This window comes from Cyprinodon variegatus, unplaced genomic scaffold, assembly GCF_000732505.1.
Source record: "Cyprinodon variegatus isolate N-32 unplaced genomic scaffold, C_variegatus-1.0 Scaffold127, whole genome shotgun sequence".
In the NCBI taxonomy this organism is placed as follows: domain Eukaryota; kingdom Metazoa; phylum Chordata; class Actinopteri; order Cyprinodontiformes; family Cyprinodontidae; genus Cyprinodon; species Cyprinodon variegatus.
This window is the reverse complement of record NW_015150580.1, coordinates 174,549-202,167: the sequence shown is the minus strand read 5'-3', so window position 1 is coordinate 202,167 and position 27,619 is coordinate 174,549. Positions and strand designations below refer to the sequence as shown.

Genomic DNA, 27,619 nt, shown 5'->3' with positions numbered 1-27,619 from the left:
CTTCCTTCCTTCCTTCCTTCCTTGTTTGCTTTCTTTTCATACCTTTCTTTTTCCTTTCTTCACATATTCTCTTCCTTTCCTCCCTCCCTCTAGCCCTCCTACCTATTTCCCATCAGTTCATCCCTCTAATGCGCATAGGATCCCTGTTTGTTTTAACTGGTAGCACTAATAAAAGAATGTGCTAAACTGAATCTCTTTGTTTCCTTATTGCCGTGGCAGATCAGAAAGTGCTGCAATCAGTGGACCGTCAGCTCCTAAGCAGCCCCCTTCTTCTCCAACCCGACCAGTCCCACCCTTGCCTCAGAGTGCAACTATCTTTAAGGTGACATCTTCAACTACAAACACACTACAAATAATGTAGAACCAAAGGAAGAATTAGTGCCTCAGTTTTCTACTGGTGTTTCAACTGCTGCAACAAATCATCCTTAGCTGAACTGATGTGTTGTTTGCACACAAACGGCACCTCATTCAAATCCAATTAAATCATCCCACTGAACGCTGACGTACGGAGGAGGCAGTGATAATGGAGTGTGTGGTGAGCGAACGTTGGCTTAGGACACTCAAATGCATTTCTTGTCGTTAGCAGCTGCCTGCTCAAAGAGAAATTAGTTTATCTGCATGTGAAGAATGTTGAGTTGCTTAGCTGACACCTTAATTTTGTTTCAAATAATTGTGAGAGGGAGACCAGGCTTTCTGCTGTAATGACTTATGTGACCACAACTCTGCTTGCCTTGACTGCTCCATTATTGCCCCAATGTTAATAGGAAGTGATTTGATGGATGTAATGGTTGATCAACAATAAAGCACAAGACGTTTTTTAATATGAGCTTTTATACATTAGGGTCAATTTCCTTGCAAAGATTGCCTGTGCATCTTTTTTAGTTCACTAGAACTGTAAACTAGGATATATTATGAGATTTTTTTGTTAGAGACCAACACAAAATCTTATTATAAATCTTTTTAACCTTAAAAATCTTAAGTGTGGCTGCCCTTTTTGTTCAGCCCCTGTTCGTCAATAATCTACAAGATTTGCAAGACTAAAGAAATGTATCCCCATAAATCTTTGCAAAAATATCTTTAACTCAGATTACAGGACAGTTATCTTATCATGCTGCAGATTTAGGTCTTAACTTTTACCTGGCTTTTAACACATTGGTATTTTTGCTAAAGTAGAGAGATATTCTAGTGTTTTATAGATATTAGAGAGTAGAGAGTTATTCTAGTTTTCTTAAACACATAGTATTTTAGGTCAGTTCCCTTTAGAGCGTTTTTCTTCCATGTGTTTGCTCTGCTCCCTGCATTTTTAACCTGGCATAAGCCTGATCGATTCATGTAGTACAACTTCATTTATACATAATATCCATCCAGAAAGGCTCCTGTTTAAAAAAGGGAGGGACATTCAATATCTCTTCAAGCTGATTGGCTAAATCGCCAAGTTGTACCTGCCTCCCGTGTCCTGCTTTTAGAAAGAAATAGTGTGTTCAAGCTAAAACAAACTGAATAGTGGAGTCTATGGGTAGGTCCATGGAGCAGCCATGTTGTTTTGCTTAAGCCTGCCATGTTCAGTTAACGTCATACAGGTCACTGCATTGATTCAAAACATTTGTGTATCGAGGTTAATGCATCTATTGACTTCTGGCAAGATGTATTTACAGGGTTTGTGGATTCACAAATTGGGTACAAATTGAATCTAAATCCTGATGGAGGTACTGTATGTGTTATCATATTTTTTGAATGATAACACATATATATATGATACATTTGTAACCTTTAAACAGGGCTTCATGTCTGTCTTTGCCACTCTTCCAGAAAGGTCAGATTGCAGAGTGCACATCTAACACTTGATTTGTCAGCAGCTTCTTCCACCCAACTTACAGATCTCTGCAGCTCCTGCAGAGGTTCCACACGCCTCATGGCTGCCTCTCAGATTAATGCTTTCATCGCCCGACCTTTGAATTAAGATTAAGGGTTTTTCTATTTCCAAAGTTGTACTACTAATAGAAAACACAGAGGTTTAAACACAAATTCCACAGTTTCTAGGTAGCTTTTTGTTCCTTTAAGGTTGAAATTTTCATACGTTTCCTTTTCTTTTATAGCTATTTGCTCATTTTTGTTGGTCCCTCAAAATACATTAAAGCTTGTTGCTATGTGAAAAAGCTCATGGGGTACTAATACTCTGGCAGGGCAGTTGGCAGCATGTGTTTTTTATTGAGTAAGAGGAAAGATGTAAGTCTGTTTGAAGTTAGCACAGTGCAGGTGAGGTCATTTTTCCACTTGCAAGATGAGGGCTAGGGTGTGTTTTAGCTGCTCACATCTGGCTGGCTGTAAATATGAAACAGATTCATATTATGGTTATACTTAATCTTCAATCTGTCTGTCGCAGTGTGGACTGTTTAGCTGTGTCAGTTTTAAATTAAGTCTAGTCTGCTTATGGGTGGGTTTTAGTCTTTAACTAGTTACCAGTAAAGGATTTACACGGTTGATTTGTTCATGCTTGACAGCGTCCAGAAGAAGGCGAAGAAAACAACATGATTAGTTCTGAAGGGAATGAGATGACTTAACTTTCCCACTTTGATCTTTTCCGCAGTCTCCTCAGCGGGTGCCAGATCCAGGACCCCCATCGGGTCCATACCCTCCTCACAGCCTGCACAGACTCCCCCAGTGTCCTCCAGTTCACCTCAGCCACCCTGTCCCTCTATCTCTCACGCTGTCCCTCACCCCTGGGCCCAAACAGCAGAGACCCCGAGCACCCCCGCCCCACCGGACCCCTCTGCCTCACTCCCACGTGGCACCCAGGGGGGCGTCGTTTCACAGCACATCACACCATAACTCTTGCAGGATGGTCATGGTGAGTGAATTTCCTGCTTGCTCAGTTGGAAATCTTTTTTAACTGTGATGTTAGTGCAATTTACTTGTTGCATCTGGAGTGCTTTTACCCCTGTAACACCAACCTAGGAAAAGATGTTGTTGATCACATTTCAGGTGTTGGTGAAGGTGTTTTGATGCCAGTTGTTTTCATGATGCTTTTCTATCCTATAAAAGTAGCAGCTTGTTCACAGCTATGTGAAGCCTAACAGAAATAACAAAGTTAGGCCAGAAGCTCGCACCATCTGAGCACAACACCGATCCCGCAACAGGGGGTAGTAGACCTGCTGCCACAGCCATTCCAATGAGTTTACTTATAGCTTTACCGGCTGGAGGAGGAAGGTGGAGATCCTCTCTTAGTCGACGATTAGAAAAAAACTCAAACTACCTACTTAGAAGTAATTTGTAAAAGTATTCATGTCCATTAAATGTCAAAGCATGTTGTTCTGATCTTTTTTGATAAATCATTATAAGGACAATAATTGGCAAAAATATGTTTTTCTCAAAAGTAATCTAAGATTAATGGTATGCACATTTTATCTTTGGTTCAAGCCTCTATCAGCTTTGTTTTTACCAATTTTCCTTTGCAAAGTAGCTGAAGTTCAGCTTGGATGGCTGATCTTAATGTGATTTAGATCTGGAACCTTCTAATAATTGGGATGTTATGATGTCAACCATTCCCTTCTAACTCTGGCTGTTGCTTTCGCATAGCACAATGCCACAGACATTTATAACAATGGTACGGAGTTTGTTCATTCTCATTAGAAAAAAAAAATATGTTCATGTCTTTGGGGTTTCTCTCAACCATGGCTTTCTCCTTCCCTCTCTTTTGATTCAGTTTTTAAATTCATTTCACCTTATTTACACTAATTCATAATCCCTGTTGTATCAAGGAATTTTTTTCTGAAAAAAGGCCAAATTGGAAGAGTATGTGCCTTCTCTCTATTTGATAAATGTAAATAGTTTCACAAGGTTTTATTTAGGGGTACCAGGACAAAAGGGGACTGAAGTCAAATTTTTTTCTGTTTTAAAAACAAAACATGAAAAGCATTCAGTTTTATTATAGTCTGTCACACTCAGGCTCATGAAATAGGTGATATTGTGACAAAACCTGATGATGACCGAGTCGTGTGAGCGCTTTCAAAAGGCACTGAACTCTGCAACTTCTTCATTATGTTTGAAGGTGCTACTCCTTGTTTTTAGGATCTAATGTGAAAAATAAATGTAGGTCTTTGTTCACTTGATTTAAACCGCAGTAAGTGTCTGAGCTAAAGTCAATTGTTTTATTTTGTCAGTTTACTGGAAGAAAAAGAAAATCAGCATTAACATAGTCATTATTGTCCCAGAAGATAATTAGCTCTGCTCTTCTTAAATTAGAGAAACATATGTTTTTAGATCATTTGCATTCACAGGCTTAAGGCTCAGCTCCAAGGAGTGAGCCAAGGAAAAAAAAAAGGCATATTTTTTTCTTCTGCTAATTTGCTCACATACTTCAGGTCTCAGGAGAATTGGAGAGAAGTGACAGGTTTGTTTTGTGAATGTTTTTGTGCTTTTATAGGCATTTTCTTCATTTCTCATTATAACATTTACAAATAGAAGCTCCACATACTGGGTTTGAAATGTTTTTTTTTTTTTTTCACAAACTCACAAATTTTCTATTTATTAAGACTCTGCCACTTGAAAGTGAATAAGATGATGTAAGATACGATTTGTTCAAACATTCAGCTCTCTCCTCTATTGGTAACATTGGAAAAGATTTGTAAAAAGACTTAAAGTAAATATATCTTTTATTTTGGCAGAATAATTTGAGATTTAAAGCCTGCAATTGTCCAAATGTTTTTTTTTTTTTCTTTTTCTATTTACTCCTACCGGAATATACAGACAAGTTTAGGTGGGTATTTAAAAATCTACTCAGAAGTTTTAATTATTTTCTGCCATTTCCCATACAATATGAGGAATGAGACACGTCTCTCCATTATGTTTAACAAAAGGATGAAACCATTAATTATCAAACATAGTTTTTTGTTGTTTTTTTAAACCTTAATAGGAAACAGAAGTTTCCACAACCTGAATATTTTCCCCAATGCTGCACACACAAGGTCAGTGAAATAAATGCATCATTAGGAAATGCTGGGGAAACTTTTCACCCACCACCTTGAATGTGACATTCTTCAGTCCAACTCGATTATTAAAAATACAAGGCCTAGTTGGTCTGCCTCTTTTTACAGCTCAGCATATAAAAGCAAAGAAATCTGAAGTGTCTTCGTACCCCTCCTTACTTTAGCATCATTGAATCACTTTAGGTTGATCTTAGATGGATATTTCATAAAATACTGACTAAGAATTCACAGGAATGGTTGACGTTACTCCCACTAAACTTTTGAAACTGTTGTTGATAAAGGCTAAATCCCCAGTTATTGTCTTACTTTAAGGGATTTTTTGTGTTTCATATTTTAAACAATGAATAATAGATTAGGGCATTGAAGAAGTGACTAGCACTGTTGCAGCAATAAGGTTCTGGGTTCGATCCCTGGCCCAGGGTCTTTCTGCATGGAGTTTGCAGGTTCTCTCAATCCATGTGCGTGTTCTCTCCGGGTACTCCGTCTTCTTCCCACAGCTCATAAACACAACTGTTAGGTTAATTGGTGCCATGCCCACTGTGACTCTGACAGGACTAAGCAGGAGAAGATGGATATTTTTACCCTATTTTCAATAAATTTAAAAGAAGTAAAGTAAAATAGGTGTTTCATTTATTTGTATTACAGTAATTAGTTTTTTTTAGGGATGGCTCAGGCCAAAACTAAATGAATAAATGAAGGCTAAGTAAATTGAAGGATGGTTTTTAACATTATCAGTGGAAAATGTACCTACTGTAGTAAAATACATTTTACTTTTTTGCACATCTGTTTCTCAAACCAGGAGATCCAATAAACAAAGTTAGCATTCAGTTTTCAATGTCAGCATTTAGTTTTACACCGCATCTTGATTTCCTCACACCTGTTCAGCAGGTGCCAAGCAGCCGTTCTTTGCCGGGGTTTCTCTTTCGGAAGTAGACCCCCCTCTGTCGCTCCATGTTGTTGTCAAAACCTGAAAGCGATTCCTTTTGGCAGCAGACGGTATCCCTGACAGTATCCTATGCAGCTGTTTGGCAGCTCCAACATGTTGACAGACGACATAAAACACAAGTGAAAGCTATCTGCTAAAGGCACTAAGCTTTGCTTCCACACAGATTTGTGTTGTAGTTTGGGTTTGGTTGTGTTTTTGCTGAAGCTGCAGAAGCATTTAGTCAGTTGATAAAATGATCTTTTTTTTTTCACCTATAGGTATTTTGCTTGGTTGCTGTTTGATAAGGGTATTTGGAATATTTTTGTATGGAGCATAAGCTAGCTTTGTTTACAGAATGGCAGGATTTGCTGTGTTGAGTGTGAGGTGTCAGATTTTGTCTGAGGTGCCAAGAAGAAGACAAGTGGAAGCCTGCTGAGATTTAGAAAACAGCCCTTTGTCCTGACTTGAGTTTCTCCAAAGATAAACCAACATGATGCCTCTTCTCATCATATGTTGCCTGATAAATGTGCCAATGTGTCTGAATGAAAATGAGAAATGTAACATGTGCTGATCTGTTTATCATCAGTGCCCTCTGGTGGGTATTTTCAGCTATTACTTGTATCTTTCCTTAAACAGGAGCTGGAGAAGCCTAGTCCTCCACAAAAACCTCTTCCTGCCGACCCAAGGACCTCCCGGCTGGTGCGTAGTCCATCTGGTGTTCAGAGCAGCACGTTAGTCCGAGGCTCCTCTGCAGTTTGTGGCCCTGCGGCTGAAACTGGTGCCCCCAGAGCAGCACGCCCAGTTCCCCACCCCAAAAAGTGAGGATCATTCACACGTAATGGGAGTGAATGTCATGTTAACTTGGGACTTTTAATAACACATTTTAAGCCTCATTTTGCCAGGGTTGTGGGATTATACAGCAAAGAGCCTGGATTTGTAAATACAAGAAGATAACAGCTTTTGTTCTTTTAAAAAATAATCCTTCTCAAAGCACTTAATGGATTAATTAAGCAGAATTAAAAAAGAGAGATGTGGAAATGTATTATTTTCAAAGTTAAGTCTGATGTAATTTACCGCAAAATCAATTTAACTTTCAACTCTCTAAAGGAAAAGATGCGCATAGTTCAGATAAGATGCACAATCCCTGCAGATTTAACCATTTAATCCTTATTACCGGTAAACACATTAACATATTTTTAAAATCTTCAGGACGTTAAATAGCAAAAAACTACAGGTATATTTGTATCAATAAAGTATAAATTCTGCTAATATCACTTTACATCACATTTTAAAAGATTATTTGCAAGACTATTGGAAAACAAGTTACGCCTTTGCATTTTATGAAAATTGTTATTAAGTTAAAGAAGCTAAACACTGTCATCCTTATCTTAAAGTAAACTGGTCAGGATGTTTAGAAATAATCTAAGAACAAAGATAGCTGAAGGATGTCAGAAAATCCTACTAGTACTTTTTCAGTATGGTACTGATTCAAGTTTTACATCATTGTGAAATTAGAAAAATAAATTAGCCCACTACTTAAAAGTTGAAAGCTTCAAGATCTCCTTAAGCCACTTTTCTTAGGGGGAGTGGCATGACCAGCTAGTCTGCTGCTAGTTTTACTCACATACCTGGAAGATGTCTTGTGCTGCGACCACAGATGATCTCGCTCTCGAAATGGAATTGAATGATTCAGATTAGCTAGAATGAATAGAAGGGGTAGACTCCAGCCTGGCGTGCAGATGACATCATACACACTCCACTTTGTTTTAAAAAGAATATAAATATAAAAAATATAACCACGGATATCTGGGGGACAGTGATTCGCCTACATGTTATGAATGCTGGCGTACCATAAAGAATAAATTATGAACAGTTTAGTTTGTGCCTTCAACTCGTTGCCCATAGGAAGACTTTACTTGGATTACAAAACCGAATATCTTCAGAACAGCTCCAAATGACACAAAACTCATATGGGTGAGTAGAACATGATGTAATAACGTTAAATCAAGGGCCCAATGTAAAAAAAAAAAACGGTGTTCCCCTTTAATGACATAGGCTCAAGATAAATATATATTGCATAGACATAAGTCCAAACATTTCTTTTTTTTTAAACTGGCAAAGAACAAAGAAGTGTCCCTTTTTTTATTCAAGGTGCAGTTTGCTAGTGGCCATTTAAACAAATATTAGGAGCACTGTATGTATGCAAAGCTCAAATCTCACACATCTCTTTTTCTTTTCTCCATCCCTAGGTTGAGTCCCAAGCATCCTCCGACGCTACCAAAGCCTTGCGTTATTGCCAACGTCAGATACAACAGCTGAGACTTTGACCAGAGGGGGCAGTGGTTTTTTGTAACGGAAACAATTTTTTTAAAATTGCACTATTAAAAACTCTGAGAAACACACATAAACAAATGGTGTAGGCACCTCTGAGTTTTCAACCTTGAGATTCGCCGGGTCCCTTTTGGTGCTCTGCCTCTGAATGGTGCTATGAGTCTGCGCTCAGGTAGATGTAAAGTATTTATAATTGTGTATTTATTGCCACCCAGTGCACTGTGCCAGACACTTTTACTACACCGGAACAAGTTTGACTCTTCTTTTTTTATTTCACTTTTTTATATATACACTGTTTTATTTTATTTTTTTTTTTAAGTAGGAAAACATTAAAAAATCTGTGAACCATCTACGTGTGCAGTGGCTTTTAAAAAGTTTTCATAACCTTTTAACTTTTTCATACTTTCTTACGTTAATACCTGCAGTTTAATGGTATATTATGTAGTTGACCAAAACAAAGCCTGGGATCATTGTAATGGACACAGAAATTATGGTAAAGTTCATCACAGCATATAGGGGATGATAAAACATTTCAAGGATAGGACAAAAATGTAATTTTTTTTTTTATTCTGAGGTAAGATGGATACTCTATCCAGTTTCACTGAGCTTGAGCTGCTTTGCAAAAGATCTGTAGATGTGCAAACCTGTTGGACATTGCCCAAAAGACCAGCAGCTATGTATTATTATATCAGTTTTCCTTCTACTTAACAGTTATGCTATACTTTGTGCTGATCTATCATTAAAAAAAACAATTAGGCATACTAAATTTTTTAAGCAAATTAGCATTGAATGGACTTATGGATGTGAAAAAGTTAAAGGGTTATTGTTTTGAAAGACACTGTGGATGTGTTTCTGTAAAAGCGATACGAAAGGGAACTCACAACATTACGGTTTTATTCTCTAGACTACATGTAGAGCTTAAAATGAGTATTTTTGCAAAGACTGTTGATGCCTCTGAGGTTTTTTGAAGCAGAATGCTCCGTATTGCATCTTTGAGCCAATCTGGAAAGGCTTGAAACAACCATGGAATCCCAGAAAGTGGCGTTACGACCTCAGCTGTAAGAATTAGGAGGTTTTGTGTTGGCCTCTTTCTTCATCTTAATCACAAAAAGCTCTGACACAAGTTGAAATCAAAAACATGAATCTGTGAAACACGATGTCTGTGGGTGTTTTAAGAGTTTGACTCTATGCCTTCCTGCACAAATGACTGATCCAGCCATGGAATGGCTAAAGACTTTGCTCACTTGTAAACTGCAGCTGTTCTGCTGCAGCTTTCATTAAAATGCTGTTTTTACTTTGACAATGAAAAGATGGTTTCACTTTAAAGCAATGCTGTGCAACTTTTGGCCAAAGTATTATTTTATTTGAGATATACCAGATGATTTTTTTAATGTAAGTACTCAGCGCAGATTGATGTTTTGTACGAGCTGCCCTTCTCTACGAATGGCTATGTAACTGGAAAGGGTTAAAAGCATCACTGAATTAGTCATGTGACCCAGACTGCCACTTATGATTGGTTCTCTTATGTGGGATTTGATCTAAAGGACTGAATTGTAATAAAAGTGGTCTTTTATCAGACTAAAAGCACGGAGCGAGACTGGCTAGTTTTGTGACATTGCAGTGCCACCAGTGGCCTTCAGGGGGAGCTATCCTCGATGTTACAGGCTAAGTGGCCCCTGGTAGCTAAAAGTTACAGTGTTGCTTTGAAAGGTCAATGTTTGTCCTGTGAATCCATCTGTGTTTTTAAGGTTTGCTTTTTATTTTAGATATATTTAGTAAAAAAAAACAACATTCGCAATGTTTTATCATTCTGACTAAACAAATTGTTCACTTAGCAGTTTAGTTTGTTCTGGTAGAAGATAATTCACATGCATATTGGTTTTATTTTCAGTGCAATTTTTATTTTTACTCTGCATTCATTCGCCTTTACGTTTCTCTGTGCTCATGTTCTAAATACTGTTGTAACATCTCTGTATGTTATCGATGTATATTTGTCGTGTTACTAGTGAAAACATTTTCACAATGTTTTTTTTTACTAATAACCGTTTGATACCTTAATTGTAAAGAAATGCTAAAGTGTCATTCACCAATTTCAAACACGGGCAGCATCAGTAAAGCTGTTTTAATAAAGAGGAAATTGTGTTCTTTTGTTATTTTTTCACATTTAGTCACATTTATTGGTCATGTGTAAATGTTAAGAGCCTAAAGCATGGTTCCCACAGTCTGGAACTTTCTGAAGAATATTCTGGACCTGAAGAAGCATCGAAAAATGATTGTATTTCCAGACTTTATTGCCTATTTTTGTTTAAGTAAAATAGGAATCAGGAATATTGCTGTTGTTAGACTATAGGAGGGTATGAAGTTTCACCTCTTCATATCCCTTTCAGGCATAACACATTATATGTGACATTAATTATATAATTTTTATTTTTTCTGGTTTGTCTTAAAGTTAATTCATTCATTCATGTCCCATAATCTAAAAGTTGACCTTCCTGTCATTCTTCATTGGGTTCTTTTCTCTTTCTTCCTCTGTTTTTCCTTTCTTAAATAGTTTTTCTTCCCCTTTTCCACCCTTTTTTCAGCTTTTTTATTTTCTTTATACAGTCACTAGTACAGAGCAACAAAATTAACTCTTTGCATTTAACCCATCCCCTTGGGGAGCAGTGGGCTGCCATTGTGCAGCGCCCAGGGAGCAGTGTGGGGTTAAGGATCTTGCTCAGGGACCCAGAGTGACAGTCTGTGGGAGTGGGGCTGGAACTCAGAACCTCTTGATTCAGAGCTCAATGTCCTAACCACCATGCTGCCACTCCCCCCTTACTTCCTTTTACCCTTCCTTATATTCCTTCCTTTCTTTCCCTCATTCCATATCTTCCTTTGTGTCCCTCTTTTCTTTCATCTTTGTCCCTGTTTCCCATCTGCTTTTTCTTTCTTGATCTATTCTTGAGAAAGGTTGAGTCTTAAATGCTATGTGGAATGGTGAGAACATCAGCTCTTGGGGGACCTTGTAAATAACTCTGAATGCATGATAATTACACTGGTAAAATGCTTACCAATATATAGTTAGACATATATCTAATATAGTTAGACCTCGTTGGCAAGCTTAGATTCTCCACAATACAAAAGACAAGTTAATTCTAAGGACATAGCGAGACAGAACTGGTGGGGGGGATCTTCATTGTGCATTCTCATTTTCTTCCACGTGTGTATTGGAATAAAGTGGTGGAGATTATGACACAGGCACAAGCTGGGATAACTGAGTTGTCACTATGGAGCACACGTGGGAGGTCACGTTGGGGCCAGTTTGTGCACCAGTGTGCAGACGGCTCAGAAAGTTACCAAGCGAGCAACTTCACAGGCACAACTTTAAGGCCACTGATACCACCATTCAACCCCTACTTTGTCCTAATAACAGAAAAGTGTGATGTCAATTGAAAGTTACTCGCCAGAGGCAGAAATATTCACTGACAGTGGAGGAGAAGATCCAGCTTCTGATTTTGGAGATGATTTGGAGTTGAATCATTTTGATGGGCTAACCTTTTCCTCTCGTTACTACAAGTTACTGGAAGAGAGGAAGAGTCTTTCAGTGTGGAGGATCAGGAATCAGTTTGAAGATGCTCTGCAAAACAACCAGTTGGTGATTGTATCTGGAGTTGCACAAACTGGCAGGAGTACAGAGGTGAGAAAAGGAACAGGCCTCTACAGATATTACAGGTTGACAACAAATTTATATTTTTCTTCACAAAGCAAAACAATCTGTGTTTTATTGTTCATTTATTGTTGGTTTTTTGCTCTTCTTTGACAATATGAAGTTGATTGTATGCTAACAATTTGAATAGAGAAGAATATGGAAAAAGTTGATGCGTTCTTTTACTCCTGCTTTACCTCATCTCCCACCTTTAAATGTTTCAAATCATTACCAATTTTATCATCACAAAAAGATAGGTGAGACTGGATAACACAAAATGCATTTATTGAATAACATCTATTGAGAGAAGAAAGTAGCCAACTTGGTGTTATGTAGAAAACGTACGCACTGGTTTAACCACCAGAACCAAACACATGTGGTAAAGGTCATATTGCTATATTTGAGAGTTTTTAGAGTGGAACAGTTATAAGGCAACAGCAAAGCATCCCATTCACAATGGATCCAGACTTTGATTAGGCCACTTCAAAAAAAATTTAAGCCCTCAGTGTTGCACTTGCTAGTTGCTTTAGATCATTATCCATCTATGTAGCCTTAATCTGAGATACTTTATAGTATTTTCTCTAACTATAGACTTTATAGTGGTCCAAAAGGACTTTAGGAAATGTTCCATTTTTGTTATCTGTCCTCCAAATGTTTTTAAAAGTTCTGGGGATTATCCGGATCTCTCTGGTTATTTTATTTTACCTAAAAGTTCACTTATCCATGCTATTTTTACGCAACCTCTCTTTCCTAAAAAGTTCTTTAACCAGTCAGCCCTGAAATATCCTCGAAGTTATGGTTTTTTTTTTGGCCACCCTAGTAAGTCATTCATGTAAGCAATATAAAGGTGAAGGAGGGAGGGTACTACCCTGTTATATACTTGTTCTATATTTAGTAAAATTTTTATGGTAGATTCTTTTTTCAAGTTCTACATGTTAGAATAGTTTGGTTAAGTAATTATTTTATTTCATTGGCCAGGCATTAATCTCTCTTGGGTGTGAGCAAACTAAAATGTGGAACATCTAAAAGAGCCATACAGAGTTGGAAAGCTTGGCTTTGAGAAAAAATCTCTGAGATTTCATCCCATTAAATTTTACATAGTACTGGTATTGCTATCCTCTAACTTCACTTGAAGGTGCACTCTTTTCTCACTAGTGAGTTTAGATATTAGTATCTATGTGCTGAGCAGCAAATTCACACCCTCATAGAAGCTGCACCATGACGTCTTTACATCATGTCAATGTCTCATATGTACACTGTTGTTTCATGAAAATATATGAATTTATAATAAAAACTTTAGGGGTATACTAACCTTTGTGAAAAGTATGAGTTGGTAAATAAATTTTATTTGTTAAATGTCTTTCATAGACACTAAAACAAACAATCCCAAATCATCAATAAATATTTTGCCTAATAGAAAAAAAAATGCAAAATAAAAAAAAAGTGTAACTCTGCTTACATGCTTTCCACATCCTCAATCCAAATTGTTTAATAAAGAGAAATATGTTTGTTTCCCTTTTGGTTTGATATCATCAGCTTTAAACTGCTGAGCTTTTTTCAGCTAAATTTGCCCAGCTCAGCAGATGTCGTTGTCACAGGGAGGCTGCCTGCCTGCTGGCTTGTCACTCGGCACAAAGACCTTCAGCAGCCTTGTTAGGGGACCTCCTGCTGCTAAGCCCCAATCCTCTGGAGCCGCCGCATGCTGCCGAAGCAATTTTGCATTATGAACAATAATAGCGTCGTATCTGTTCTGCCTCTATTTGTTTTGCTCATGCTCAAGCTCTTAATATAATCCTCCAAGCATGCACTCAAACTTTGAGAATGAAGCTGTTATGGTTGAAAACACACTGCAGTCCGTGATGCTGTGCAAACATTTTCTTTGATTGACTCTCCTTTTTAGATTCCTCAGTGGTGTGCAGAGTTCTGCTTGTCTGCCCAGTTTCAGCATGGCATGGTTGTGTGCACACAGACCAACAAACAGCAGGCTGTGGATCTTGTCCTGCGTGTGGCCGATGAAATGGACGTGAACATCGGCCATGAAGTGGGCTACACTATTCCTCTAGAGACCTGCTGCTCCTCTGACACTGTCTTAAGGTTGGTTGATGTCTCTGTCTGCAAGCTAACAGCAAACCTTGTACAGTACTTTTACAAGGGTATCCATATTGAGATATTACTCCTTTAACTTAAAAAAAAATAAAAATTATACCACAGCAAACTTCAATATATTTCTACCTGAAGAGACTCACACATAGAAAAATATTCAATTTTTTATACAGGTAACAATATTATTCTTCAAATTATTTCTAAAGAAAACCAACTGATTGTGAGCACTCTGCAATCACCCCTACTGAGCATGCATGTAGCGACAGTGGAGGGGAAAACTCCCTTTTAACAGGAAGAAACCTCCAGGAGAACCAGGCTCAGTGTGAGCGGCCATCTGCAGAGGCCGACTGGGGTTAAATGAGATGAAAGCAGATAATGACATAAATGAAATAAGTTATTTGGTGCTCGGGCCCTGGCAGAAGACTTTGATGCTGTGAATCAACATTCACTTGGATGAGTACCCTAGAAAAGGACACTGGTGGTGGGACAAGCCAGAGGTTGAGTGGGACTCGTCTGAATGAGAGAATGAGGGAGGAGATGGGGTGGAGGTGGGTGAAAGTTTGCTTGTATGCAGACTTAGACTTAGACAAACTTTATTGATATTTTGTATACACAGTGTATACAGAAGGAAATTTCGTTTTGTACACCTCGCATGAAATTTTAATTTCTAAAAGTGCAGCAGTGATCAAATGTAAACACTGTGGGAGGAAAAAGACACGGTGGGGGAAAAAAAATGCATTGATATGGTCAGTTTGATGAAGAGCCTGTGACATGATTTCGAGTTTTTTAACATTCAGCTTTCTGATGGTGTTTGGGAAGAAGCTTTTTTGGAGGGCAGGAGGGAGAACAGTCCATGGTGGGGCTGTAAGGGGTCGCTGTTGATGTTACAGGATCAGGACGCACAGCGTAGGGATGATATGTCTTTTATGGAGGGAAGAGGAGTCCTGATGATCTTCTCTGCAGTTCTCACTACTCTCCTCACCTTCTTCCAGTCTCCAGCGCTGCAGCCCCCACACTATACAGTGAAACAGCTGGTCAGAATGCTCTGTGCAGGAGAGAGAAGCTAGGCCAGTAGCTAAATGAAGGGGATCTTGCAGGATGATTGGCTTCTGAGAAGGTGCATCCCCGAGTTGATTGGCTGGAGCTGAACGAGGGGCATTGCAAGTGGTTCAAATGAAGCTGATAAGAGTATTCCAGACTGAATTTTTAGCTTAAGCTTCACTTCAGTAATATTCCATGTGACTGCTCCACACAGGATGGAAGGCAAAGCAATGGATTGATTTTAAAGTCTTTTGTAAAACTTGAAATCAAGAAATGGGTGTATAAATTTGTATTAATCCCCTTTGCTCTGACAAATTAAACAATTTCTTAAGCTGTAAACTCACAGAGTACTCTTCATCATCTGAAAATAAAAACCTATTGCAGAACTGAAGAACTATAAAGACACAATCTTTCACCTAGACTGACTGGCAAGGCAATGAGATCACTGATTGAACAATCAAGCAGGCCCAGGAACAATAATCTGTGAACAGGAAAATAGCTCTAATATGGAGAACATTTTGTTTCAAAATAGATGCATAGCTTCATGTACTGCATTTGTTTTTGAACACACATTTACAAGTACCTGAAGTTATGCACAAAATGCGATTTACAAATTACAACAACAAAAAAATCACAAATCAAAGCATTACAGACAACAAAATGATCTCCTATCTAAACAGGCTCTAAAAATGATGGTGGCAGAATTACACCAAGGGGAAGATTTTTCGAAATAAAGATTTGAGGTAGAGTGAAGGCAGATAGAACTAAAGACATGGAAATCAGANTTAAACAATTTCTTAAGCTGTAAACTCACAGAGTACTCTTCATCATCTGAAAATAAAAACCTATTGCAGAACTGAAGAACTATAAAGACACAATCTTTCACCTAGACTGACTGGCAAGGCAATGAGATCACTGATTGAACAATCAAGCAGGCCCAGGAACAATAATCTGTGAACAGGAAAATAGCTCTAATATGGAGAACATTTTGTTTCAAAATAGATGCATAGCTTCATGTACTGCATTTGTTTTTGAACACACATTTACAAGTACCTGAAGTTATGCACAAAATGCGATTTACAAATTACAACAACAAAAAAATCACAAATCAAAGCATTACAGACAACAAAATGATCTCCTATCTAAACAGGCTCTAAAAATGATGGTGGCAGAATTACACCAAGGGGAAGATTTTTCGAAATAAAGATTTGAGGTAGAGTGAAGGCAGATAGAACTAAAGACATGGAAATCAGAGCAGACAACCTGATGGAGACTGAGGTTCTCCTTTAAAAAGAAGAATGAGCCAAAATCTATTAAATTAAATCCTACATCAAAGCATGTTCATTGTCCAGGTAGGCCCAGTTAAATTCCTGAGCTCTATCCATCTATCATGAGCTCATTCTACAAAAGTAAAAATAAGCAAGAGTTCAGTTAAATATGCAAGGATGGTGGAGACATTGTGTACAAGGCACTGAGATACTGTAGCAGGTTTTCAGATTGATCAACGAGGAAAGCTGAACACAAATGTTTGCAACAACTTTTACATTTTAATATGTAAAAACCTTCAAAGACCATCAATTTCCTTTCACCCCAGATATGTGCTACTCTGTGTTTATCTGTCACACATAAAACACACAAGGTTGTGGATGTAACATGATACAATTAACTTTTTAAGGGGTTCTACGATGGAGTAAAAATATACCGAAAAAAAGTATTTTTAAAGGAGTTGATGAAAATAAGGTTCAATATTTACTTAACTTGTAAACATTTAAAGCACTTTACATGGTTGTGTGTATTAAACATTTTTTACTTTGAGATTCCATTCATCCATGTTTTTTATATAGAAGATATAACCTTGATAGACCAATTTCCTGTCATCCATAATAGTATTTTAAATGGTTTCTGAGAGCTTTGTCAATATGGTAAAAAAAAAAAAAAAAAAAACGTTCATTATGAAAGATGTTTAAAAAATGTGAAGGAAAAAAAAGGCTATATTTCATCTGCTAGGTACTGCACTGATGACATGTTGCTGAGAGAGATGATGTCAGACCCTCTTCTGGAGCAATATGGAGTCATTATTATAGACCAGGCCCATGAGAGGACAGCAAGCACAGACATCCTCCTGGGTTTCCTAAAGAACATCCTGCTGCAGAGACCAGAGCTCAGGGTTGTTGTCCTCACCATGTCCCATGTGGTGGAGAAGCTCCTGGGACACTATGGAAGCGTCCCTCTTCTCAACCTTGAGGCGTGTGGTTCTCCAGAGGTGGTCTACTACAACATCAGCAGCAAAGATTACTTTTCCTCTGCAATAGCATTGATTCAGGAGATCCACCGTACAAAGGAGAGCGGAGATGTTGCTGTGTTTTTTACATCAGAGGAGGTAAGAATTGTTTTTTATTTTGTTATTTTAACAGGTGTTTTTTTAACCAAAAGCTGGTGGACACTGTCTGTTTAAACAAATATTTCCTATAGGAAGTCCACCACGCTTGGAGCATCATACAGAGTGAGGGCCCCAGGTCGGTAGAGGAACTGGACCAAATCAGGCCAGTCATCCTGTGCCAAAGCCAGCAAGGGCTGCGCCCTTTACTGACCCAGCAAGTGGGCGGCATGAACTCCAGGAGGGTTTTTCTTTTGACCCAACAACAGGAGGATTTGTGCTGGACAGAGCAATCGGTCAACTTTGTTATCGACACAGGTGTTCAGACAAAAATGGTACAGCAATACAGTGTGTCTAAAAAGTATTCACTGTGCCAAATTTTTCCATTTTTAATGTTACATTCTTTTCCAAATGGTGTTAAATTAACTTCCATTCTTCAAAATGCTACTCAAAATCTATTACAGCAATGAGAAAATGATCATTTGAGATGCAGATTTATTAGAAATAGAAAATTAAGAATTCGGACATACAGTAACTAAATATTTACAGTCTTTGCTTATAAAGTCCAAATTGAGTTGAAAAGTTTCCACCGATTATCTTTGAGATGTTTCTACAGCTTAAATTGACACAACTTTTGGTAAATTCAGTTGATTGGGAGATAGGGACATGTCTGTCTATATAAGGTCCCACAGCAGTCAGAGAACGAACAACAAACATTAAGTTAAAGACCTCTGAGACAGGATTGTCTTGATGCTCAAATCTGGGAAAGCATACTGTAACATTTCTGCAGCATATTTAATACGGAAGCCTCCATCATTCGACCATCCCTGCAGCAATCCACCAATCAGGAATGTGCGATAAATTGGCCAGACAAAAGCCAGTCCTTAAAAAAAGGCCCATGGCAGCCCATATGAACTCCTAAAGTACTGTCAGGCCGTAACGTACAAGATTCTCTGTTCTGATGAGACAATGATTGAACTTTTTAATGTGAACAACTGGAAAACAGGTCAATACCATCCCTGCAGTGAAGCATGGTGGATGCAGCATCATGCTCTGGGGATTTTTTTCAGCAGCGATAACTGACAGCAGGGTCAGGATAGAGGAAAAGACAAATGCAGCAATGTACAGATTCACCATAGAAAAAACTTCTCTGCTGCATTCCTGACCCAGAGCACACAGCCAACACCTTTCTCATTGTCATAACAATAGAAAGTATGAAGAATTTTGAGGAAAGAGGTAGTTTTTCTTGACCAATTCACATGACTAAATGTTGGAAAAGTGCAGCATTGTGAATATACTTTCTGGAGGCATGGTCCTTCCTAAGAGAGCATGGTCCTTCCTAAGAGAGATGTTGGTGATGACGTACCACTGTATAATTTTGGTCTATTATTTTTCTGAAAATTTTTTTTGAAGGTTTACAATCCAAGAGTACGAGCTTACTCTGCGGTGCATGAGCCCATCAGTCGGTGTCAAGCAGATATACGCAGACACCTCTGTGGACCAACAGGTAGATTTTCCAGTTAAGCCTTTTTGCTTTTAATCAATCAAATTACTTAATTTATGAATGCCACATTTTTAAGTGTTTTTTCTTTTGTTTTGTTTTTTAAGGTAAATGTTTCCGTCTGTATCCTGAGGCGGGCCTACCCCAGGCTGAGACCTATCCGCAGATTTTGGACTGCAACATTACACCTCTGGTTCTCTTCCTAAAGAGGATGGAGATAGCAGGTCTTGGACCGTGTCACTTCATCGATAGACCAGGTATGGTATACTATCAATTCAAAGGAATTCTGGATAACTCTAAATGGGTCATAGAATGCAAAACCGAGTTGACATTGCCATAGATGACTAATGACAGTTCAGTGGGTGAAATGGACTTACAGAGAAGTTCAAACCCCATCGACACCTCCTTTCTATGCAAATCTCACAATTCCAAACTTCTACCATTAAACAGGTGAATTCAAACGAAGCCCAGAGTTGACGTGAACTCAGAGATGTTGCCTTATTTGGTTTTGACTTGTACTTTTATCACACCCCGGGAAAGACATAATAAATGTTTATACCACTTCAAATCTGATTCAATTTAATGGACATACTTACTTGTAAGTTAACACCACACCCATGCAAGGTAATTACTGGACATATCACCAATTGGACCATTTTGGCAGAAAAGACTATATAGATTTGAACTCAATAGCATTTTCTTTAAGAATAAACATTATTTGAAATAAAAGTAATATCAGTCAGATGACAAAGCGGTATAAAACCAAAATGAATGGATGAGAGGGATGAGAATAGGTAAAGAGTGATTGATTGAAGGGGGTTGTAAAAAGGGATGAACAGGATGAGATGAATGGATATAAGGATGGGTGAAATTGAAATGAATAGGGAGGATAAATGGATAAAGATAGAATAAAACAGATGTGTGGAGCGAGAGGGCATTTAGGGATTAGAGAAAGATTTAATGATAGAGGGAAACTTGATTTAAAACATCAACTTTTTTGTGTGTGTTGATTAAAACCAATGTGCTAAAATGAGATGCCGATTGTTACAGTGATGGGGGGCATTCAAAGATATGTTTATTAAATATATATATATATATATATATGTACATATTTTCTTTCTAGTCAGTTAACTGTACTTAGGGGGTTGAATTATTATTATTTTTTTTAAACAATTTCCAACCAGAACATTTGACTAAATGTACAAAGAATCTAAATATCTCTGTAAAACAGCCCCAAATGCTTCCTTCATTCATGGAAGTAATAATGATCTTTGAGGTTTCCTTCCTCTGTGACAGATCCAGAAGGACTCATGCAGGCCTTTGAGGAGCTGGACTACCTGGCAGCTTTAGATGATGATGGGAACTTGTCTGAAATTGGTATTATCCTGTCTGAAATCCCCCTGGATCCTCAGATGGCCAAAGCCCTGTTAGCGTCCTGCGAGTTTGACTGTGTGAGTGAGATGCTAACCATCATAGCCATGCTGTCAGGTATGAATGTTCCACATATTCACCTTGAGTCACTCAGTTTTGGTTAGTTTAAGGAGTAATGGTCTCATTGTCTTGTAGCACCAAGCTGCTTCCTGCAGCCAGCCAGTCAGAGTCACAGAAAGTTCCAACATCCTGAGGGCGATCACTTCACACTTATAAATATCTATAACGCCTTTAAAGAAAAACAAAGGAACCAGTGTAAGATACAACTTTACTCTTGCTTTACTCACCAGTTGAGTTCAGATATTTTTTGTTTAGTTTTATGTGAGAAAATAGAGTTTGTTGAGTTTTTAATCACCACACTACATGTTACATTATTTTAAATGACAATCAAACTGCACTGTACTTTTTCTTTTTTTGTTAGACTTAAATGTTAAAACCTGGTGCCAGGATTACTTTCTGGATTATTCTGCTCTGATGATCGCTGACACCATTAGGTTAGAGCTGACCGGCACCCTGAACAGAATCGAGCTTCCCATATCTGAACCATCCTTTGGAACCAAAACAAACACTGACAACATAAAAAGAGCTCTGCTGGCTGGATTCTTCATGCAGGTAGGATAGAAAAGCATTTGAGTGTTTTCCCTTTGCATTCCACAGCCTAAGTCTTTCGATTTTGTTGTTTGTTTTGAGGTTGCTCGAGACATGGACGGATCAGGGAATTATCTCATTCTGACACACAAGCATGTGGCCCAGCTGCACCCGTTTTCCAGCTACGGAGCCCAGTCACACAAACTGGGAGTGCCTCAGTGGGTTCTCTTTAATGAATATGCCCCATCTGAACACAACAGCATCAAAACAGTCTCTGAAATCTCCCCTCAAAAGTAAGTTTGGTTCTGCACAGTATATGCACTATGTGGATCCTAATACCTCCAAAGCAATTCTAAATGTCAAACTATTTTTTGTCTGCAGTTTTATAACATTCTCTGCATTTTAGAAGAAGCAATTTACCTTGAACTTTTTAGAAAAATACTGCAACACAATGCTAAAAATTATTGCTTATATTTGGAGTGCAGAATAGGTTGTGGCAAACAAAGGACACTATTTAGCCATCTATAAATCTTAATCTTTTTAAATAAGCAATGAGTATCCTACATTTTCCTGACTCTTTATTCCTGGGCCTCAGTGCTCACTTTTTCATTTGTCACCTTCTACTTGCTGAATTTGCTCTTCAGTATTTTATGTGGCATCAAAGATTTATCTAGAATCTGTAAGAGAGTGATCTCTGAGGAGAAAGTTTGAGGGCAGCCGGCCTGGAATTACAGCAGCTTCTGTAAAGTCGAAGTTTTATTGTCCTAAAAAACAAAACAAAAAAAAAATTCACAAAATAGGATTTTTTTTTTTTGTTGCATTTCACAGCAAAGGTTCAGTTCAACCATTTTTGAAGTTACATCAAGACCGCACAAAGTTAAATAGCAGTTTTTCTGTTTATTGGGTTTTCATTTAGTCAAAACAGTGATAAACTGTTTAAATCAAGGCATCAGTTTGTTGTTTCAAAGGAGTATATCAGATTGACATAGATCAATATAAAAAAAAAAGGTAGTTAACTGTTTGTTTTTTTTTGAAATGACAAAACTCTTTTTAGGGCATAGTTTTATTTTTATTTATCTGCAAAAGAAAACTACTTGGATGTGTAGGAAACATAAGTTATCCTGTCTGTAAGCATCATACAGCTGCTGTCGGTCCTATTTGATCTAAATTCTGTTGGATATATTTTTGACCTATGCTTTTGTTTTAGGTTCCTTGAAATGGCACCACTATACTTCTTCTACAATCTGCCCCCTAGTGAAAGCAAAGACGTACTGCAGGAAATGCTGAACGCTGAGGATTCCAGACATTGCTCAAAGAAACAAACCACGAACGGAAGCATTGATGCTGACAGAAGCTGTGCATATGAGACACAGACTGATAAATGTGTGATTCAGTGAGCAAAAGTTAAAAACATAACAAAACAAAACAAAAAAAACAGGTTAGACTTTTAAAATATTTGTAGCACAGTATATGGGATGGGGCTGTGTTGTTTGTAGCCTAAACATTTGTGGAGATGTCTTGTAAACCCTCCACAGAATCAGGACTTACTACAATTATGAAACAGTACCAGTATTCTATTTTTCAGGGTTTATACAGGAAGGACGAACTCTAATTTAATGCTTTTTAATGCTCTTAGAAATAATTTTAATGCCATCAATAGGTATCTATTACTCTCATATATATATATATATATAGATAGATATATATATCTATCTATATATATATATAAACACACGCCCAAATCCTTCGTAATCGTAACCATTGACGGGCTGCATTAGGATCAACCAGGAGCAGGAGCAAACAGGTGGAACCAGTTAAATCTGATATATTTGCCAAAATTTTTTTTCATTTTTTATTAAGCATTTAACTGCCATGACAATCACATTTAATGAATTTTAATGCCAATTAAGGCCTTAATTAAAAAAATAATAATTTTAATGTCCTGCAGGAAGCCTGATTTTAATCCGTAGAATAAATGTAGGAAGCATTAGCTGCAGAAAGATGGCCGTATCTATTGCAATACTTTGCTAAATGTAGAAAATAAATTCAAGAAAACCTTTAGTTCACCATCTTCTGGCTCTTTAAGGCATGTACAAATCACAGGATGTCTGAAACCTATCCTAACCATCAGAATTTGGGGTTATGATAAATGTTATACTCAAATGTGCTGCCAGAGGAACAGTATTTCAAAATAGTGAAGGTACTGAAAGGCAGAAATGTATCTGCTCTCATTTTTCCAGCTTTTTATGTTGACATTACACTACCACAGAGCAACGAAATTCACCCTCTGCATTTAACCCATCCCCTAGTGCCCTATCTAGGCTGTCACTCCTGCCATTTTTTTTTAAAGTCTCGCTCAAGGAGCCTGAATGGCAACCTGTGGGGCTCTAACTCAGAACCTCAGGATTCCAAGCTCTATGCAATAAACAGTAGGTCACCATCTCCCCATTTAAATCAGCAGATATAGCCATAAGATTGGGTTTTCAGGAATTAGGTTCTCCAACTGTGTTTGTAAAGTATATTAAAGAATCTTTATTTGAAAACTGTTCAGGTAGACTAAACCATTTAAACAACTGATGTTTTTTCTGAGTCTGGATTCAGTCATTTGTAACTTCTGGCATTGTTTCTGCCCGTCACTGAAAATGACTGTTTATTTTTTATGTTTTAATTATTAAACCACAAAATTAAATGTAAGATAAAGCAGTTGATGTTTTAACCAAAACCCAAAGGACTCTTGCATCATTTCCATGACTGCGGGTCTTCATTTAGAGTCTCTTTTCAAACAGTTAGATATTCCTTTAACTTTTCCATTACAGCTGGCATTCTGTCCATAGGTATGACCATCACGGTCCTGAAAGGCTTCATGGGAACGTCATCAAACGACCACCTGCCACTCAGACAGGAATCAGTATCCTCTTGGACTGAATAGTGGAACTTTATGATGGCTTGCTGTAAAACACAAAAAAATAAGGAAACAAGTTTAGGAGTTAGAAATGAATTGGGAATATATTTAAAGTAATTCACTTAAAAAAAAATAAAACTTGAGGATTTATTATCAACTTAAGTATTTTAAGGTTTTATTTATTTTTATTTTAATGACTTGGAAAGCATGAAAGCTCAAAGAATATAGATTCTGAAAAAAAAAAATGTAACTACACATCAGTCTGCAATATCTGTTTACTTGCCATGGTTTCTGAAGCAACAACTCCAGCTGCTCAGGCTGAATCCCAAACCGGCTCCTAAACACTAACCCAAAGCACTAACCCCCTGTTTGTGCGTTCCCGGAGGGTCTGCCACATTATGGGCTGTCCCAAACCACATAGCTGGTAGGGTGAGTGGAACGGTCAGCCCTTGAATAGCGACTCTGCATGGTAGCAGGCTCGCTGGAATTTGTCATCGGTTGTAATGGCGAAAGTGCATTCAAATGTAAGATTTGCTGAATCTTTATCACACTGACAAAAAAATCCCAATTTAGGAAAAATAAAAAAGACCAAATTAATCCCTAACAGGAAGGTCCTATTAGAAATGGTTTTATTTGACGGGATAGATTTATTTGTAAGAAAATGTTAAACGTTATGTTAACCTGCACCACAGAGCTACAGCCACACACGGGGCATCACCGTGTTGCCATAGGAACAACTGCTTTCCCTTCCCGTTGGAGGGAACAGGTCATCCCATCACTTTTATATCACTTACAATCCAGGCACCTTAGACAGCTGCGAATGGAGGCTTTACTATGTGTGACACTTGATAGTTAGGGGGATGTTTTGGATTCAGCCTCAAAAACTTGAATGGCTGTGGTTAATGCTGGTTGTTTCCTCAAACAGCCTTTTTTCCTTTCACTAAACTTTCCATTAGCATCCTTAGTTACAGCACTGTGCAGCAAACTTTTAACAATGAGCTCTTTTAAAATTTGCCTCTTAGTGGAGAGTGTCATGATAATGTAAACAATACCATGGCCAAAATACTTCCTTTTACTTTTTATGCAATATTATTTTATTAGTGTGTTTCTTTTTCATTAGCTAAAAGCCCAAATCAAACTAATAATTATAACTGTGCAATCAATCTATCAATCTAATAACTACTAAAATAAACTCATGAAAAACACCTGTAGGTCTGACTTAGCTTAAATCTTCCACAGTCTGAATTGTTTTGACTGTACCTCATGAAAGAATTCCTCCTCTGCATTAATGAAGATGTACTCCTCTTTGGGAGCCCCCCCTCTGGCTGGGATACTTTTGGTTGCCTCTTTGCAGGTCTTGCTGATCATCAGGCAGTAGTGACACCTCCCGCTGGGTTTATTTGTCCTCTGGGCTTCAGCCATTTCTTCCCTGAAAGACAGTACCGGTTTCCTTTTATCCTTCTGGAATACCCGCTAGAAGAATATTTGAGGTAGGAAGTAATAAGCAGTGAATAAAAAAAAAGCTCAGAGATGAAGAACTCACTGAAGCTGTTTATGCAGAGGAAGGGCAATCTGTGGAGGTACGTTGATGAAGCGCTCACACAGCAGCAGACCTACAGGCTTGCTTGTGTCGCTGAAGATCTTCTCAAGCTGTTCAGTTATGTTGTGAGGAGCGTTTTTCTCACACTGGTCCAGAATCAGATCTTTGACCTCCTCCACTGACTGCACACCCTACATAAAAAAACAAACATACACTTGTTTTGACATGGTGTTCCTGGTGGTGTCTTTTCCCGGACTTTTCCATGCAATTAACCCCTTTCTGATCATATAAAACATAAAAAAAAATTTTCTTCAGAAATGACTGGATGAACAGACATGATCTGAGAGATAAGCAACAGGATTGATGGACAGATGGCTAAATGGATAATTATGAAGGGTTGACAAATAAACAATGAATGAATGAAGTAAGAATTATGGTGCATTCACACCAAACACGTTTTGGGCAACAGATTTACATCTTATCCCTATGTAAGTAACAGAGACAAAGCTTTTTAACAATAAAAAATGTAATATAGAAGAAATAACGTTGACATAGGACAAAATTAGCAATGCTTTGAAGAGGTTTGTAGGTGGCTCAACTTGTTCCAGTTTCTTCTGAAATCTAATATCATCTCCCTTGTTTTGTTGGCATTCAGGATCAGATGATTGTTTCCACACCATGCCACAAAGTGGTTCACCAGCTCTCTGTACTCAGCTTCTTGTCAATCTTTGATGCATCTAATGACTGCAGGGTCATCAGAGTATTTCTGTAGAGGACAGAACTCAGTCTGGTACTAGACATCAGAAGTGTACAAAGTAAAAAGGAATGGTGAGAGTACTGCTGTGTCCTTGATTAGACAACTGACCCTTCATTCTAACAAACTAGTCTGTTTATCAGGGAGTCTTTGATCCAGATGATTGTTCATGCCTCCACCTGAGTCTTCTGAAGTTTCTCATAAAGTAAGTCAGGCTGAATGATGTTAAATGCACTGGAGAAATCAAACAACATGATCATCATAGTGCTGTCTGTCTTGCCTAAATGACAGTGGGTTTATTGAAGCAGGTGTATGATGGCATTGTCAACTCAAAATCCACGGTGATAAGCAAACTATTGGGGATCTTCAGAGCTTCTTGTTTGCTTGCTGAGATGAACCAAGAAAAAACCTTGGCTGATCAGAAAATTTCTATTTACATAGATTCTATATAAAATGATCCAATCGAGACATGCATATACAGGCACTGATCATTCGATCAGATTAAATAATTTAAGCATGCTCGGAACCAATAATCTGCGGTCCGCTTGTCCTCATCTTCAGCTCTTTGTGTGGCTAATGATTAAATTCAAGGAAAAAACGTTCTTGCCATACTTCCAGGAGTAAATACAATTAAACCCTATTAGTAATATTACCTTTCTCTCAGTAAGATTGAGCATGGTGATGAAGCCAAACACTTCATCTGGATCATCATCGTCGCTGTCCTCGGGTACTTCAGCTTGCTGCAGCAAAAAAAATAGACAATATGATTAATAGAAAACATCAACAAGTCTAAAGGCATGTACTGTAATGATAAACCTACCTTGATGACGCTTCCAATGTGGTTCTGCTGGATAATGATGTCAGTCATCTCTGATACATCTACATGGCTCTTCAGGAAGAGCTACGAACAAACAAAACAGAAGTGACATCAATGATGGCCTTTAACAATTATTATTATTTTTTTTATCGTTATAGTCATGTTTTATACCCTTTGCAACAGTTTCTTGATGCCGTTGTGGTCGTTGTGGGAAATGGCGTGAGCTTCGAAGTCCACCAAAACCTCCTGAATTTAGACAAGCACAACATATAAAACATATAAATCCCCATACTGTAAACGACCAGGATAACAACTCAGCAGAAAAGCGAAAACGTAAAAGTGGGCTTTTTTGTTGTGTAGTCGACGTCATTAAAAGGTTAATGTAAGCTAACTGACAGTTGTTTTATTTTTTACCTCATTGATCTCTTCATCGCTGTCCTCATCGGCAGATTCGTCATCATCCTCTGGGTTCTCTTCAGAGCTATTCTCGCTCTCTTCGGGATTTTTATCTAAACCCACCGCTCTCCTCTTAGCCGAAGAAGCCATGCTTGCCTGTAAAAGTGAAACGCTCGTGTATTTTAGGTGGGCAGGGAAAACGACACGAGGAGACGACGTACGACTTCGTTACCAAGGTTACGT

At 38.0% G+C, this 27,619-nt stretch overlaps 3 protein-coding genes across 3 annotated transcripts in view; 2 read left to right on the top strand and 1 right to left on the bottom strand.

Moving 5' to 3' along the window:
* LOC107085537 (vegetative cell wall protein gp1-like) overlaps nucleotides 1-10,449 on the top strand; it is a 14,193-nt gene extending 3,744 nt beyond the window's left edge. Inside the window, exons 2-5 of the mRNA XM_015375900.1 lie at nucleotides 220-322; nucleotides 2,588-2,848; nucleotides 6,547-6,728; nucleotides 8,160-10,449. Coding sequence (XP_015231386.1) covers nucleotides 220-322; nucleotides 2,588-2,848; nucleotides 6,547-6,728; nucleotides 8,160-8,229 — 616 coding nt within the window. The 3' untranslated portion in view covers nucleotides 8,230-10,449. The remainder of the gene's footprint in view (nucleotides 1-219; nucleotides 323-2,587; nucleotides 2,849-6,546; nucleotides 6,729-8,159) is intronic.
* Nucleotides 10,450-11,662: 1,213 nt separating this feature from the next.
* Nucleotides 11,663-22,393, top strand: dhx32 (DEAH-box helicase 32 (putative)). Its single transcript, XM_015375908.1, has 11 exons — nucleotides 11,663-11,917; nucleotides 13,827-14,020; nucleotides 17,078-17,450; nucleotides 17,543-17,782; nucleotides 18,861-18,954; nucleotides 19,056-19,205; nucleotides 20,245-20,436; nucleotides 20,515-20,634; nucleotides 20,801-20,991; nucleotides 21,070-21,260; nucleotides 22,175-22,393. Exons 1-11 carry the CDS (start codon nucleotides 11,663-11,665, stop codon nucleotides 22,362-22,364), a joined length of 2,190 nt encoding a protein of 729 aa, XP_015231394.1. The 3' UTR covers nucleotides 22,365-22,393.
* A 310-nt stretch (nucleotides 22,394-22,703) lies between these two features.
* Nucleotides 22,704-27,619, bottom strand: bccip (BRCA2 and CDKN1A interacting protein). Its single transcript, XM_015375888.1, has 7 exons — nucleotides 27,395-27,619; nucleotides 27,152-27,226; nucleotides 26,984-27,064; nucleotides 26,817-26,903; nucleotides 25,413-25,600; nucleotides 25,130-25,298; nucleotides 22,704-23,916 (listed from the first exon to the last, which is right to left on the bottom strand). Exons 1-7 carry the CDS (start codon nucleotides 27,524-27,526, stop codon nucleotides 23,746-23,748), a joined length of 903 nt encoding a protein of 300 aa, XP_015231374.1. The 5' UTR covers nucleotides 27,527-27,619; the 3' UTR covers nucleotides 22,704-23,745.